Genomic DNA, 17,268 nt, shown 5'->3' on the forward strand with positions numbered 1-17,268 from the left:
GCTCACTTACAGTTTCGGAGGGTCAATCCATTATCATCATGACTGGGAGTGTGGAGGCAGACATGGTGCTGGAGCTGAGTGTGCTACATCTTGCGGGCAACAGGAAGTTGACTAACTCACTGGGCGCTTGATACTCCAAGCACAGGAAACCTCAAAGCCCACCCCCACAGTGACACACTACCTCCCACAAGGCCGGGCCCACTCCAACAAAGCCACGCCTCCTAATAGTGCCACTCCCTATGAGAGCATGGGATCCAACTACATTCAAACGACCTGTAATCGCAAATACTTGAAAGGTTGAGGTAGGAGAATTTCAAGTTTGAGGACAGAATGGGCAACCTACTGAGTCTCCCATCTCAAATGTATATCTATTCATAAATTAATAAAATATACTGTTCGAAAATCTTTATTGTCACACAGCATATCAAATAAGAACAAAACCCAACAGACTGGCCCCAAGCTTGGACCCTGCCTGCCTCAGTCTCCCCAGTGCTAGAATTACCATCCTCTGCCACCATACCTGGTTATTCATAATTTCTAGCCGTGAAGCTACGTGTTGTTTTTTTATTTTCCATGGATCTGCTTTTGTTGCTTTTCTATGTCTCACAATGTTGGGCTCTGCGGATGGACTCCATTATTCACGTATCCATTCTTACATGAGTACACGCGGTTTTACTGGCCATGGCTTTGTGCCCATGAATATACGATATGGCAGGACAGGGCTGGGCCTCAAGCTACGAAGTGTTTGCACCGCAGGCCTGAGGACCTGATTTAAAAAGCAGGTGTGCTGACGCCGTAAAGCCAGGAGGAGGCAGACACAGGAACTCCGGGGCCACCAGGTCAGCCTAACCTACTCAGCGAACCCCAGATCCTCCCAGATCCCAGATCCCCAGAACCCAGATCCTTAAAACAAAAAGTGGGCTGCTCCCGAGAAAGGACAGCAGAGATATCTTTTCTCCTTGTTGTGAAAATAGTCTTAGCTATCCACGGACTTCTAGCTCATATAAAATATAAAAATAAAGTCCATATACAAAAGTGTTCCAGGATTTCTAACCCCATATACTGGGCTCTTGTGTTAATTTGGGTGGAGCCAACACCTTTCGAATGTTAAATTAATCCCATCGGTCCAAACAGCTTGCCGGTACTTATTGAGGCCTCCTTTGTGCCCTTTAAGACAGATGGAAGCATGCTCTCCTTAAAGGTCAGATGAGGTTTTTATTGGCGTAATCGTAATCTCAGGATGCGTTTTCCTTGATCTTGTGTCTTATTTTTTATTGCATATAAAATGCTCGCAAGACAAAGACCTTTTCTTTTCTTTTTTTTTTTAAATCCGACCCCTTCCTCAGTTTAGAAATTCAATTGACTCACTGATTCTTTGGGGTTTTCTGTGTAAGCCTGTCTGTGCTCTGCCCGCTGCAGTAAGGGAACAGGAACTTGGGCGGGACCCCTAGAAGTTTCACCTGTTACCTGGGCCGGGCCAATGGCAGCACGGGCCTGCAGGCGAGCACCAATCCCGCTGCCCTCTCCCCGCCCCCGCCCCTACTCCCCACTCCCCGCGCCCGAGCCCTCGGGGAAAGGAGCCGTGGCACTTGAGAAAACTTGGCAAGATGGCCCGGTGCTGACCGGCTGGGCGCGCACGGTCCCCTGCAGCAGTAACAGCAGTGCCGAGGCCCATGGCGGTGGCTGAGCTCTACGCGCAGGTAGGGGTGCACCTGCCCGGGCGCCTGGAGGGGCGGAGGCCGGGAGCAGCTGCGAGCTCGGCCCGGGCGCCTGGCGGGTGGGCACAGCCAACGGAGGGCCGCTGTTCCCACGTCGGGTGGCTGGACCACCTGGCCCCTTCCTCCTGTTAACTGATGGAATCTGAGTCCCGCACTGGGCAGGAGCTTCGATCTAGCACGTCTAGCTGCGGGAACCTTCCAGGCCTCCAGAGCCTGGAGGATTCCGGCAAGATTGGCCGCGCTGTCTAGAATGCTGGCGAAGTTCCTCCGGGGCTCCACCTGGAGCTGTCTGGTCTGAGCACAAGGGTGCTGCCGGACCCTGAGCAATGAGAGCACTCTGGGAAACCTCCAGGGCTTAAGAGCTTCCCCCTCACCCAGGAAAGCATGTGTAAAAATAAAATAGCCGTAAAAACAGATCCTACACTGTTGTAGGAGAAATTTAGACCCCCTTCAAGACAGATGCGACAAGTATGGATTCTGTCGGACCACTTTTCCCACACACGTGAACTTAGCTTAATTTGGCAGGGAGTGGGGGGTGAGGGGGGGGTTATTGTTTGGGTTTGGGTTTTGTTTGTTGAGACTGTGTCTCACTGTGTCACCCCAGCTAGCCTGGACATCACTATGTGGATCAGGTTGGCTTCAAACTCACAGAGTTTTGCCTGCCTTTGCCTCCAGAGTGCTGAGGTTAAAGGTGTGGCCTCCATGCTCCACCCTGTTTTTAAGACAGGGGCTAGCCTTGTGGAGGTCTTGCTTCAACTACCCAAGCGCTGGTATTACAGGCGTACCCTACCACACCCAGCTTTTGTTGTTGTTTTGTTTTTGGAGACAGGGTTATCTGTGTAGTTTGGGTGCCTTTCCTGGAACTCACTTTGTAGACCAGGCTGGCCTCGAACTCACAGAGATCCGCCTGCCTCTGCCCCCCAAGTGCAGGGATTAAAGGCGTGTGCCACCACCGCCTGGCCCCATCTTTATACCTTAAATTTAAAAGGTGTTTTATGATTATCTTTGCATGGAGAGGGGGGATTTCCTTCTACTTTGTCTAATAAATTACAAGCACACGTCAAAGAGGATATCCCTCTGATGCATTCAAACCGTGGCCTAACTGTTTTGTGGAGCGTCTCCTCCCTCCCCTGCCCCAAGCTGGGGACTGAACCCAGGGCCTTGCTTGCTAGGCAGACACTCTACCACAGAGCTACACCCCTCATCTAGAACAGTTTACCAGAAAGAACGTGAGAGATCAGGTACCCAGCAGGGGTTCTAAGCCTTCATGTTACTAACAACAAAAGACAATTCTTGAACAAACCCCCACCTTATTGGGCATTTTGGGGACAGATAGCTGGTCACTGACCTGTTTTCAGTAACCATTTTTCTTGAAGCAAAAATACACAGGGGTATTTACCCCTATCTCCAGTGCCTGTAATCCCAGCACTCAGGGACCTGAAGCAGGAGGATTGCCTTGGGTTTTAGGTTATCCTGGGCTACATAGTGAGTTCCAGGCAGCGAGGGCTAAATACCAAGGCTTTTTCTCAAAAATAAGCGAGGACGTTGTGGGGTGGAGGAAGGGAGGCTGGCTGGAGTGTGGTGGGGTCGGGATTTCTCTGCAGGCGGAAGCACTGTGCTCGGGGGGAGCAGAGGAAAAAAGGTTTCGTTTTATTCCAGAGTTGTTATTTTGCCTGCCAAGGTATTTTCTGGTTCCCTGACGTGAGATATGTCAAGCAGATGTTTGCTGAAGCCTAGGGAGTATGAGAGGGTTCAGAGCTGAGGCAGAAAGGCCTTTCAACACAGGTGGGGGTTTTGAGTTGGGATGGGGGGGATGGGGTGGTGGTTTAGAGGGGGGTAGGTGAGTGGCCTCATCAGGATCCCAGCCATTCAGGGCTCTGGATAGATCTGCAGTCCTGGACCTGCAGGGTGGAGACAGACGAGGAGAAAGTGGCCAGGGACTATTCAGACAAGGGACACACCAAGGATGACATGGACACGGGCGTCTGTGTGATTGAGAACAGGGTGTGTGTGTGTGGGTGGTATTAGAGCCATTAGGAGGAGGAAGTGTTTCTGAGAGAGGTCATGAAGCACATTTCTTTTTTTTTTTTTTTAACCAGCAAGGGTGTTGAAGCTTGAGAGGACTCCAGGGAAAGTGAGTGGCTTGCGCACAGCCTGGGTGTCTCTAGTGAATGGGCTCAGTTGGGGCAGGGGTGTCGTCTACCCAATGTGGTCACTGAAACCAAGGCTGGATCACCCCATTACCACCCCAAGGCCAGAGCAGAGGGGTGCCCACAATCCAAGAGAGAAGCAGCCAGCTCCAGCTGCTAGTCCAAGATGAGCCATCACAGGGGGGAGGCGGGGGGGGGGGGGGGGGGGGGAGGCAGGAGGGCTGGGCAGAACCAGGAAGAGAGGTCCCCAGAGGGAGAGGGGACTCCTGAGAGAGAGCTAGGGTGCAGGAAGTGTAAAACGACCCAACCTCTCCCCACAGCAGCAGGCCTCAGAAATGTTCTAAGCAGTGTTACTTAAAATCCCTTTGAGAAAAACTGGTCTGACCAATCCCCACTTAAAACCTTCATGAGGCCTTTGTCATTTTCAGATCCCAACCCTGCCGTAAGGCTCTGCCTCCGCGTCCTCCTCCAGACCCTGCGACTCTCTTCCTAGCTGGCTCGTACCCTGCCAGGCATGTTTTGTCTGTCCTTCCCAGCTCGGCCTGCGTGCTCACCACTGGCTTAGTACACTGCTTTGTTCAGGAGCAGGCACACCGTTCAGATTCCGTCTGAGCAGACTCTTGAGAAGCCTGCAGCCAGCCCTCCATCCAGCACCCTGGCCACTGTTAACACGGTCAACTGTGCGTCCCCTCTGCTGGCCATTAGCTCGTAAAGACCAGGGTGCGGTGAGCAGGGTGCGGTGAGCGCGCTCTAAATACATGTTCTGTGCACGCATGCAGGAGCGGGTGTTTGTGCTTACAGCCACAGCTGTGGGCAGGATGCTTATTTTTAACCTGCATGATAAAGTTGAATGTTTCTAAGTACCAGACATCATCCTCAGAACGTTCTCTGCATCTGAAATAATCTGAAGAAAAATAATCTATGTGTTAAACCTTCACACCCCATTCTGTACAGAGCCAGATCAAGGAGGTTGTCTAAGTTACACAGACTTCACAGAGTCAGGGTCTTAATGCCTCTCGATGCCCTGACCTGGGCCCCACCTTTATCATATTCAAGGAATCGAACTTTTTCCCATACAGTGGACCCATGGGAAGTCCATCTCTTTTCTAGCTACCTGCCCACACCTGCTAACTTGTCACATTATTCTTTATAATAATTAGATGGAACCAACCCCAATATCCAGCAGGAGAGAGAAAAGCTAGTCACACCCACATGATGAAGGACGGAAAGCCACATAAACACTGCCTCCGACCTTCACAGCCGCATGGGAAAGGCCTGTGAAGAGCAAGCATCCCAAACCTGTTCGCGCTGTAGTGACAAACGCAAATAATGTCTAGGCAAATGACTAAAGACCGGGAGGTTAGTTCTGCTGCCCTCAGAGACATCAAGGGGGATGGCCCTGAGGAAGGCCCTCAGATGTCTCCTATTGGACCAGGGTGTCGCCTTTCCGTGGACCTGTAGGAAGAAAGGCTTCCGACATGACTGAGGGGAAGGGTCAGGAGATGAGCGCAGTGTACTAGAGTGGGAAAGGCGGCCACTGTGCACACCACCGTGAGGTGTGGGGATGGTGGGGGTCCAGGATGGGAAGGTGGGAAGGTGTGGGAAGAAATGAGAACGTCACAGGGCACCTTCAGGCCACGTGCATGATAAATGCATGATAAATCTCTGCTGAGAAAGGTGGAAGAAGCAAGAGCTGTTCCCGGTCCTTCTCCAGCCAGCCCCTCTGGTGAGCTCCGGTGTGTCCTTGTCCATCCTCACGGTGGTGATGCCTTCCACCAGCTGCTCAGCCTGTGGGTTGTGGGATCCACCTCCTGCGCTGCCTCTTTGTGAGCGGAGCTGGCATATGCTTTCCCCAGAAAGGCACAGTCGTTTAGTAGTGCGCTTGTCTCGACCGTGTGTGAAGAACTCACAGGGGAGACTGGGAATGCCAGGATGGTGTGGCCGTCGGCACATGAGGACTTCGTTGGTATTTTCAAGGGTCGGCTGAAACCCAGGGAGCAAGGGCAGGAGAAGTACCTTGAAGACTCGCGGTCCAGGTCCCTATCTCATAGAAGGTCAATGTTCATGCTAGTGATGTTCCCATTTGATCTTTCTAACAGCCTTCTCATCCAGTTCGATTGCCCACCATTGTCCGATCTATGGGTAGTTCGAAAACTTAAAAATGAGAAAGAGTCAACAAGCCAAATGCCAGCTTGCTTGCTTGCTTGCTTTCTTTCTTTCTTTCTTTCTTTCTTTCTTTCTTTCTTTCTTTCTTTCTTTCTTTCTTTCTTTCTCTCTTTCTTTCTTTCTTTCTTTCTTTTTTTTCTGGTACAGTGGAACTGCTGGGCATTTGAACTTTTCTTGAATGGAGCAGACCCCATGCTGTGTAGGGTCCCAGGCACAAAGACGAGGCTGGTGTCACTCAGATGCTGGTTACGAGGAGTGGGAGCTTTTAAGAGGATTCAATCAAGCCTGTTGGGTAGGGACCAAGGAAGGAGCCACAACTAGGGACTCTGGGTGTTCTCCTGCTCCTAAGTGTGGATGGATAGGTGGGGTTAGAGGTGGGAGGAACAGGAGAACAGGCAGAGAGTCGGGGAAGATTTGGAATGTTCTAGAAAGTGCTGGTGGTTTGTGGTGACTGCCGACAGAGTAGATTGGGTAGAGGAATCGGCTAGCAGAGTGGCTCCCAGGCTATTGGTCAAAACCGTTAGGATGGCTTTCAGTTTTTCTCGTGCTGTGGTATGCTGTGGATGCTGATGTGGGTGAGGGTGTCTGTGTGTGCACAGCTGTTGGAGCATGCTGAAGATTGTCTGTGGTTGATGAGTGATGGGCTGCTTAAAATCTCAGCTTCTCGGCACCTAGGGATGACTGGGCAGGGACAGGCTGAGAACCCACAGTTCTGGGTTCCAACTGAAGAGAAAGTGGAGAGAGGGACAAGCAATGTCACCACTTGGTCTATGTGACTTGTCAAGGATGTTGAGGTCTGGCATCTGAAGGTGCTGGAGATGCACATTAGGGATCCATTGTAAGATCTTGGCTGTGAAGCCAGACATGGTGGCACTCGCCTTTAATCCCAGCACTTGTGAGGCAGAGACGAGCAGATCTCTGTGAGTTTGAGGCCAGCCTGGTCTACAGAATGAGTGAGTTCCAGGCCAGCCAAAGTGACACAGAGTAACCCTGTCTCAAAACAAGACAAAACAAAACAAAAAGCCCTTGGCTGTGGTCTCAAAGATGCAGGTTCTGGGGCAGTTGAGAAAGTAGCTGGAACTCTCCAGAAACAATTTAGCCTTTCTAACTGTCTTCCCTTTTCTCATTTAGTCTAGGAAGCCAGATTCAGCCACCATTGTCTGCTCTATGGGTAGTCACATGGAAGGGACGGCGATTCCGGGGAAGGGCCTACAAGGAGAGTGGGGAGGAAGGAAAAGGAGTTATGGTGTCCCCTGTCTGGTTCAGGTGCCCTGGGCATGGAGATTCCAACCCAGGAAGTAGGGGCAGGAGAAAGCTCCGTCACTCCACATCCCATGTCAGCCTTCAGGCCACGTGCATGACAAATGCCAAAAGACCCCTCAGACAGGTGGGCCACAGCTCACCTGTGCATGTGACGTGGGAGGAGCTGCCATATTCTTGAGCCCATATTGCTTCCTCGACCTCTGGTCCTAGCTTTGCTCCATTCTCTAGGCCCCTTGGTGAAGAAGCCCAGCAGAGACAGCCTTTTGGCTCTTGGCCCTGCAGCGAGCTTGGCTGGCCATTCCAGGATGGAGACTTCTGTCTCACAGGCCAGAAGCTCGCAGGAGTCATGTGAGAGCTGGTCACTCTGTTTGCACAGCTTGTGTGTATTTACCTAAACGCTTCAGTTAACTCTCATTATGGTTTAACGTGTTGCCTTGTGGGTAGAGGAATGTGAGGGAGGAGAGGCAATAGATTGTCCATGGAACTGCGTGAACTGGAGTGTTTGCTTAGCAGGCTGGGTTTCAGGTGCAGGATTCTAGATCTCAGTTGAATTGACAGGGACACAAGGACCAGCAGGTATGGTTACCTAGGATACTGAGGGGCGGCAAAGAAGAGGAGCGTGGTCACGTGCATTTTAACGCTGCCTGCCACTGGATGATACTTGTAGCTGGGATGAATCCAGAAGTCCCTAGGAGAGTCTGGAAAGTTTGTCAGGCAGACAGTGTGTCAGGGTCATCCTCCGGGCCACACTCAGTTAATTAGCCAGTTCAAGGCAGGAGTCATAGGCCCTGCTGGCATGGTGGTCCTTTAAGATTCTTTCTGGTGCGCTCTTGGATTCTCTGGGTTTGAGGTGGAACATCAGTAAAATGAAAGAACTGGCCAGCTCAGGGATCATTCAGAAGCTCCCAGGGCCCCATGTTCCTCTGGAAGTTTGGACCAGCAGGGCTCCCCTCTCAGAACCTCAACTCTCTCCTGCCTCACACAGCATCTGAAATAAGCTGTCTGGAACTCTCAGCTTGACAGACAACTTGCAGTAGATCATCCCGAGGATACTTACAGCCCTGAACATTTTTTTTATAATGACCAGTTCTTGATATGTTGTGATATTGTACTTTAATAATTTGTGATCTATCAGATTATTAAAAAAACATTTCTAATAGCTGATCTGAGGTAGGAAATGTGTGGTCATGGCGACAAAGATGTATGTGGTGGGTGTGTGTATACCTAAGAGGCGTGTCTGTGTGCCGAAGGCTCCATTCAGGCTCCGTACAGGTACAGGTCTGGGTCGTTGCCTGGTTGCTTCTGGGTAGTCCTTTATTCTCATTCATTCTCTCTCTCTCTCTCTCTCTCTCTCTCTCTCTCTCTCTCTCTCTCTCTCTCTCTCTCTCTCTCATATGACATTCATTTAATTGTTAGGGGATGCGTGTGTGCCATGACGCATATGTGCAAGTCAGAAGAAATTTTCAGAATCGGTTCTCTCCCTTTATCATGTGGATCCTGGAGATCGAACTCAGTTTGCCAGGCCTGGTGGCAAACACCTTTATCCACTGAGCCATCCTGCCAGCCCTACTGTATCTCTTCTTATAAGGGCTGTTCCTACAGTCCCATTAGGTCAGGGCTCTCCCTTAGGACTCCATTTACCCTCTCAGGCTCCAATCTTCAGTCACATCAGGGATCGGGACTTTGATGCATGAGTTCTGGAATGTCACGGTTCAATAAAACACAGTAGGATCTGCTCCACAGAGCTGAGACATGTGCACCAGTAGCCTGCTGGGAAGAGAGCTGAGCAGCTGCCTAGGGTCTTTGCCTTTCCCAAGGTGGGAATCCTTGGCTGCTGTGATGTAACCGGCGATAGCTGAGCGATAGCCAAGTGTGATGGTTGTGCCTACAATCCTTGCCCCAGAAGGCTGAGGCAGGAGGATTACCAGTTTCAGGCCAGCCTGGAAAACATGCTTGAGACCTTGTCTCAAAATAAGAACAGTCCAAGATAATGCTGCTGTAACAATGCTTCCTAGTATGCATTTATTTGCTTGTTTTGTTTTAGAAACAGGGCCTCGTGGGTCCCAGGCTGGCCTCGAACTCACTATGTAGCCAAGAGTGGGCCTAAATTCCTGATCCCCCGACCTCCACCTCCTGAGTGTTATGATTACATGCGTGAACCACCGTGTCTTGTTTATCCGGTACTGAGAACAGAACCCAAGGTTTCATTCATGCTAGGCAAGCACTCCACTCTGAGTCAAATGTCCAGCCCCCAAATGCTTTCCAGTTCATATTCTTACTTAGCACCCCTGTGGAGTGGATTTTGTACCATTTTATGAGTAAAAAGAGGGGTACAAGAAATTAAATAAGTAGTCTATTGATGGATGCCAACCAAATCCCTCTGCCTGAGTCTCGCAGAAAGCCCCAGCTCCTACCAGGGATCGATCTCTCGCTTTCCTTCCCACCCCAAGCTGCAGTTTTCATGGTGTATTTAGGAAATTTTGAGTTCTGCTGCCTATGAAACCAGACTGTGAGCCTGGTGATGCATTGTAGATACACCACCTCCTCATGGCAAGAAAGGAGGTGAAAGGATTCTGAGGAGAAGGTGTGTGTGTGTGTGTGTGTGTGTGTGTGTGTGTGTGTGTGTGCGCGCGCGCATGAGCATGTAGAGGCCAGAGGGGTACCTATCATTCCTCTGGAGCTGTCACCTTGTTTATGGAGACTAGGTCTCACTGGAATCTAGAGCCCACTGTTCGGCTGGGGTGGCTGACCAGCCTGCCTTAGGGATTCACCGCAGTTATAAACACCTCGCCTGGTTTCTTACGTGCTTGCCGGGATTAGACAGGTCCCTGTGTTAACATGGCAAGCACCTTACCCACGGAATATCCCCTAGCTCTGAGTGTCTTCTTCATGTGGGACTTGAACCAGTTGGCAGAATGAAAGCTTTCTGGGTCTGGATAATCTGATGATTTGCGTTCGGGGTTTTCACGTGTTGAGATTAAACCTGTCTTATCCTGTGGTCAGTACAACAGGGTTTGGATCCCTGATCCTGAAGAAGTTTGGAAGTCTGCTGAAATTGCCAAGGACTACAGAGCTGGTGACCGAGTCCTCCAACTCCTGCTGGAGGATGGAACGGTAAGGGTCTCCGCTGCCCAGGGCATAGAGTGATGTATTCATCACAGGGGCAGAAGAGTCCTGAGGGACCGTGCAGGCAAAGCAGTGTAACAGACACCATATCCAGGAAGGCCAGCCAGTGCTGAGGATCCCCTGGGTGTGTGTGTGTGTGTGTGTGTGTGTGTGTGTGTGTGTGTGTGTGTGTGCGCGCGCGCGTGCGTGCGTGCGCGCCCTCCTGCTGCCCCCCACCAGCGGCCCATCTCTAAGGGCTTCCATGTTAGTCACCCGATACGTGCCCTTGCTGTGTTCCAAGTGCCCAGTGTGTTTAGTGAAAAGCCATCCGCTGTTTCGGTTCCTGGGTCTCACTCAGTAGAGACTAGGCAGGGGAGGAACTTGCAGGGAAGTGGTTGGATCCCAAGGCACAATCAAGATGGCGAGAGGGAGACGTTGGGAGAGGGAGGAGGTGCGGAAGGAGACTGGAGAGCTAGAAAGCCAGTCTGGGATGTACAGACCATACAAGGGTTGGGAGGGTGTGAGGAGGGCACAGAGACAGAACCGGCAACGGCGAGAAAGGAGGCAGCTCAGGCTTCGGCCAAGGCTCCAGTGGGATGTGCTGCCGCGGAGCTACGGCCAGAGGCCACCCCAGTCTTTTGATGATACAGCAGCTGGAGATTTTGTATGGGCTTTAAGAAGTCACCCCTCTGGGTTCATAGCCAAGGCTGACTTTGTACTTCCAGACTCAAGTGTTAGATGCAGAGCTGGGCCAGCGATGTGCGCTCCGTTGGATCAGGGGTGGTAATCTGGGAACTGCTTATAAACGCTAAATGCTGGAATTTACAAAATATACTTAGAGACACCACATGCTGCTTCCAGGCATCTGGTCCTGGATACCAGGCATTTCCTGAGATCTCAGAAGTTGCAGAGGAGGAAGGGCCCGTGCTCTGGGGTCAGGCACACCACTTGCTAAGTCTGTATCCCTTCCTTTCCACATACAGACAGGAAAGGAGCTGATGACCATGCTGTCACAGGCCCTGAAGGCCAGGGACCGTCCTTGTGAGCCCATACAGACATAAGAGCACAACCAGGGCGTTGCAGTGCAGGGCATCTCGCTCCTCAGTAGCTCCCTGTAGCCCTTACCGCGTGCCACACAGGCTGCTTAGCACCTCGGGCCGCTGACTGGGCATCAAACAGGTGCCTGGGCCCAGGGAGGGAAGTCTTGGGACAGCAGCTGCTTGTGCGATTAGCAGGCTCCAGGTGGCTGTGCCCCTGGCCGGGGAGGCAGAGAGAATGGCAAGCAGCCAGGGCCTCTTACCTTAACCCTTCCTTGTACCAGAGGACAAAGCTTGCTTTGTGTGGAGAATGTCACCTCTGCCTCTACTTGATGATCTCCTCTTTTCTCCTCCTCCAGAAATGCATCTCTCTCTCTCTCTCTCTCTCTCTCTCTCTCTCTCTCTCTCTCTCTCTCTCTCTCCTCATATTACAAACACAGCATGGGATTAGGGTGCATGCTGGCAGGGCAGATTTACCTCGATGAGGGTCATCAAGATCTGGTCCAGGGACTCTTGGTCAGTGTCCTGATCTCCCCTAGCTTCTCTCCTGATGGGAAACTGACCAACCTACAGGGCCAAGCCCTGCGGGTGATGTGAGGTATGGAGAGAGTGTGGGCCAAGCCCTGCGGATGATGTGAGGTTCTCAGAGAGTGTACCTGTCTTCTTGGCCTGTCTTGTTCAGTGTTCACCTTGCCAGCCATGCCTTCCTCAGAAGGCAGGATGGAAGCATACATAGACCATCAGGGATGAAGGCCTAGCATTTCCCAGGAGGCAGCTGGTCCAGGACTAGGCATCCAGGGTGGAAGCTTGAGAATGAGAAGGTAGACGGGCCAGCTGTCCAACCTCCCTCAAGGCCCAGAAACTCTCTGGCCTGAGCTTCCCCTGATAGTAAAACGGTGGGTGGAGGCATCGACAAGCTGTTGTTACTGTGGGGTCCATTCTTCCCTAGTCTGGATACCATGAGGGACCCCAACATCACCTTCCTCTGCTCAGCAGATGCTTCGGGGAATTCGAGGTTTACCTCCTGACTGGGGAAGTCATTCATCCACAGTTGAGGGTCACAGGGGGTAGCCCTGGCACAGACTGCCCCATACAAGGGCTCCTTCAGACACTTCTCATCCCCCGGTGTGTCAGCTGAGGAGACGCTTGGCAGCTCCGAAGCCATGAGGCACCTTAGCCTGGGTTGTCTCAGCAGCAGCATCCTTCCAGATGGACATTCCCATGGCCCCTACGGTGGGCATAGGGTGGGGCCGCTGGGTACCTGCTCATTGGCTTCTTATCACCCTTCATTACAGCCTCTCCAGCTCTGAGGACCCCTTCACAGAGGAGGAAAGTCAGGGGGTGGGGGAACTTGTTGCATGATACACAGTTAGACTTGCTCTAAGACACACAGTCAGTGCTTTGGTTCCTGGCTCCCAGTTTTTCATTACCCAGAGTCACCTAGGAGGGTAATTTCTTTTTTTTCTCTACTTAACGTTTCTAAGACGGGTGTGCTGACACTCACCAGTAGTGCTGAGGCAGGAGGATCGAGGGTTTAAGGTCAGTTTGGGAGAGCTATGGAGAACTTGTCTCAAAAACAAGTTGTGGGGGTTGGAGAGATGTCTCAGTGGCTAAGAGTACCCGCTGCTCTTGCAGAGGATCCAGCTTCAAGCCAGGCCCCCACATGGTGGCTCACAACCATCTGTAACTCCTGTCGGATCCAACACCCTCTTGTGGCTTCCGCAGACACTGCATAAATGTCATGCATATGCACACAAGCAGGCAAACACCACCACCAACAGCAGCAGCAGTAGCAGCACCCCACACACATAAAAAACCTCTGAAAAAGTTATGCAATATTGTGTTGTTTGGGTTTGGTTTTTGTGTGAGGAATGTCTCTATGGGAGCTGGATAGGAGAAAGGAGACTGTTTAGTGGACACACCAAAGGTCCTCTCTTTCCAGGAGTTTAGAGCGATCTTTGTTCCCAGGAACTGGATTACCCTGTTGACCCAGGGTCGCTGCCTCCACTCCGGAACCCGGACATCCTTGTGGGTGAGAATGACCTCACCGCCCTCAGCTACCTCCATGAGCCAGCGGTGCTGCATAATCTCAGAATCCGCTTTGCAGAGTCCAAACTCATCTACACCTATAGTGGTAAGGAGTTCACGTGACCCCAAGGCTGGCTGTCTGAGTGTCGCGAGCATGCCGGGTACCGTGTTTATGCTGAGCACTGAGAGTGTGTGTAAAAAGAGCCATTTGCGTGGGGAGAATCTCTCATGGGAACGAAGATAGATTATGAAGAAAGTGAACACCATGGGCTTGTGTTTAAGTTTCTCACTAGATCCCACACATGTATTACTTCCTGGGACATTGTTATTATTGTTGCATTTACATTGGGAATTGCAAAAATGCAGTTCATTTCCCATGTGTTACCCCATCCAGCCATCAGAACAGCCCAGAGATGAAGGTGACTTGGTGTGAAATGTTTAAGAAGTGTTATATTATATACATATATGTGTGTGTATGTATATATATATATATGTGTGTGTGTATATATATATATATATATATGTGAAGGGGGTTAAGTTTCCAACCCACTGACTTCTGGGGGGGGGACAAAAGTGGACAGGGGAGGGCAGTAAAGCCAAAGGCTTGCATAAGCATCAAGAGTCTGATCTAAAAAGAAGTGTATTCAAGGAGGGTCTCCCACAAAGGAAGCAGATGGGGTGAACCCCGTGAGAGTCTGGTGACCATGCCTCACCTCTTTCCTCAGGAATCATCTTGGTGGCCATGAATCCTTACAAACAGCTGCCGATATACGGGGATGCCATCATTCATGCCTACAGTGGACAGAACATGGGTGACATGGACCCACACATCTTTGCAGTTGCAGAGGAGGCCTACAAGCAGATGGCCAGGTAGTTTGCTTCCAGACTGGCCCTCCTCCGCTCTCCCAGAATTCCCTGCATTTGCTCAGCCCTCATAGTGAAAGGATGATGTTTTGAGTTCACCTCACTAATAGGGACTGTGAGGCCAGGTGGGCGCTTTGCTGGATAGATGCAGGTGACAGGCACAGGGTGGCTGGCAAGTCCAGAGACTTTCTGGTTTTGTTTCTTGGTGGTCACGAGTCAGGCTTTCATTTATGTTTCCCTGCATCATGTTTGGCTGGGGGAGGACCAACTGACTCGGCACTGTGAGATGTTTATGGTGTATGGTTTGGGTTTTATCTACTTAGGGAGGCAGAATCCACTGCCAGAGAAGCACAGGTTCTAGCCACAGGTTTGGATTTTAAACTGATTATCCTCACTTTGCTTTTCATGATCCTGTAGAATTCCGATTTTGCTACTGAACATTTACATAAATCCTCCTGTAACAGAAACACCAGGTTCATATTTCCAGCATCATCTCCGTACCCTTGAGACAGCCCGAGAGATCCATGTAATCTAACTCCCAGAGTGCTCTCTGCCTCCGAGTAGGCAGTGGGCTAAGGGCAGAGCTGGGATTTGGGCCCAGATATCCTTGATTCCCTTGACTGTCTTCTTATGGTTCCATTTCCCTTGTCTGTAAGATTCTGGAGAATCAAAACACCATCATAACTTTGTCAGACACTTGACAGTTGGCAGAGGAGTCTTCACACACAGTGGTCTCCTTAGGGTATTCCCACACTGTAGTCCATTGTCCTGCCATCATTACCCCCATCTAGCATGAGAAACTGAGGGATGGGCTCTGCTGTGTGCCTCATAATTCCAGGTATAGCAGCTGCATGGTCCTCATCTGTGAGCCAGACTCTCTAGCAGGCTCATTTCTCTTGTGGGCTTTTGACAAAGGAAGCCGTGACATAAACGAGGCATGGTTCTTCCCTACAGGGAAGCCTGGTGGACAGTCTGAGCCTAAATTTCACCTCTTTCAAGTCGTCAGAGACTGAATGATACCCCATTCCCCTGTTCCTTCAGTGAGAGCCTTATCCACAGGGCCAAGCCAGTGCCTGGCCATCTCCTATGGAGGAGGAGTCTCTAAGTCTCAGGGATCAAGAGAAGGAGTTGTTCTCCAGTTGACAGAGCCCTCACGGAGCAACACCACTCATGGGACATACCCACATGGCCAGATAAGGCTGGCATACCCTTCCACTCGGGCAGTCGCTCAGCCTCTAACAATGGGGGTCACGTTCCCAACAAGGAGGGAAGGATGGATGTCTGTGCTGCACCAAGACTGCTTCCAACCATAGCACACCCTGCCTCTGGAACTTTCTGTCTGCTGAAGGCCTTTCAGAAACCCCGAAAGCACAGTCTGATGACCAGCATCCGAGGTCACAGTCTGGTCATGAACAGCGTGAGGTCAAGGACACGGAAGGACCATGCCAGGCCCAGCTTGAATCTGTGTCACTGGGATGAATGGACTGAAGACAAGCAGGCTCATGGTACACCAGCTCGGTGCTGGGCACAGCCATCTGCCTGTCTTGAGAGATGCATGTGTGGTACCTTTCTAGATTCTTTCCTCTCTTCTGAAATGAAAGGACGGGACCAGGGACTCCAGTGTCACCACGGGATTTGTATGTAGCGTGCCCCAGGTCAACTCATGTGACCCCCGAGTTCCTGTCTCACACAACTGTGAAATTATGATAATTATGCCTTTTGAGAAGCAAAACTGGGAACATATGTGAAGTGTCCACCCAGTGTCTACCACGTAAGGAGTGCTAACGCCATGGCAACATTATATCACCATAGTCCTGTGGCTTGAGAAGCTTACGGTATTATTTTTAAAGTAGCTACATTATGTAACAGTGTGTAGGCTTATAGAGCACATATGTCCCCAAATATATTTTGAATCGTTGCTCCTAAAATAATGTCAGTAGGATGTGCAGAAGTTGCTAACAGGGCTTGAGGGAACTGTCCTTAGAGCCCCCTTGGAAAGCTGGTCTGAGGCTGACTAATTTTGGGACAGTTCACTCTCTCATATAAACATGACTCTCTATGCCTAAGCTTACACTTTATATAAGCAGTGTGTTTGATACTGGGAACCTGCTGAATTCCCAGTCCTCTGGGAAGCACAGAGCCCCGGATGTATGGGTTCCAGGTAAACAGAACTTCACACATGCCATGAAATCCATTCCCCGAGGCAGGAACGTGGCCATTGTAACACAATGCTGGAAGGCTCCTGGGAAGTCTACACCTGGTTTCCTGTCTTCACACCTTGTCTTCTCCCTTGGCTGATCTTGCTCGGAATCCTTTGGTGTGGTCAATCCTAGCTATGGTTTTGACTGTGAAGCCTCATCCTTCTAGTGAGTGCTGACCTTGGCCTTGGGAACCTCAACACAAAGGAACAAGGGATATAGCAGGAACAGTGTGTGTTCTCTGTGACCACATATAAGAAAAAACTAGGAAGCTCACTGTTTGAACCCGTGAGACAGTTCCCTTCCAGTTTGCCAGACCTTTTTATAAATTAGGTAGATTAGATAGATGGATGATAGATAGATAGATAGATAGATAGATAGATAGATAGATAGATAGATAGATAGATAGATAGATAGATGGATGATAGATGGATGAATGATAGATAGATAGATAGATAGATAGATAGATAGATAGATAGATAGATAGATAGATAGATAGATAGATGATAGGGCCTTTTGTTTTGCTTTGGTTTGTTTTTGTTCTTATTGTTTCTTTGTTTGAGACAAGGTCTCATGTAGTCCAGATTGGCCTCTAACATCCTGTATAGCTGAAGATAACCTTGAACTTGAAATTCTCCTGCTTCTGCTTCCTGGGTGCACCACCATGCCTGGCTTATAGGAAGCTGACAGTCAAACCCAGGGCTTCATAGACGCTAGGCAAATGCTGTACTGGCTGAGC

General features: G+C 50.6%; 1 protein-coding gene across 5 annotated transcripts in view; it reads left to right on the forward strand.

Annotated features, from left to right (window-relative positions):
• Positions 1-1,542: 1,542 nt before the first annotated feature.
• Myo5c (myosin VC) overlaps positions 1,543-17,268 on the forward strand; it is a 72,948-nt gene continuing 57,222 nt past the window's right edge. For 4 of the 5 annotated variants that reach the window (XR_013052823.1, XR_013052824.1, XM_076576697.1 and 1 more), the window contains exons 1-4: positions 1,543-1,700; positions 10,301-10,411; positions 13,408-13,573; positions 14,193-14,337. Coding sequence is in view for 3 of the 5 variants with exons in the window: in XM_076576697.1 (XP_076432812.1) it covers positions 1,674-1,700; positions 10,301-10,411; positions 13,408-13,573; positions 14,193-14,337 (449 nt within the window). In the remaining 2 variants the exon portion in view is untranslated. Of the gene's footprint in view, positions 1,701-10,300; positions 10,412-13,381; positions 13,574-14,192; positions 14,338-17,268 lie in introns of those variants that run through there. The other variant, XM_076576699.1, reaches the window with a different exon arrangement.

This window comes from Peromyscus maniculatus, chromosome 7, assembly GCF_049852395.1.
Source record: "Peromyscus maniculatus bairdii isolate BWxNUB_F1_BW_parent chromosome 7, HU_Pman_BW_mat_3.1, whole genome shotgun sequence".
NCBI classification, from domain to species: Eukaryota; Metazoa; Chordata; class Mammalia; order Rodentia; family Cricetidae; genus Peromyscus; species Peromyscus maniculatus.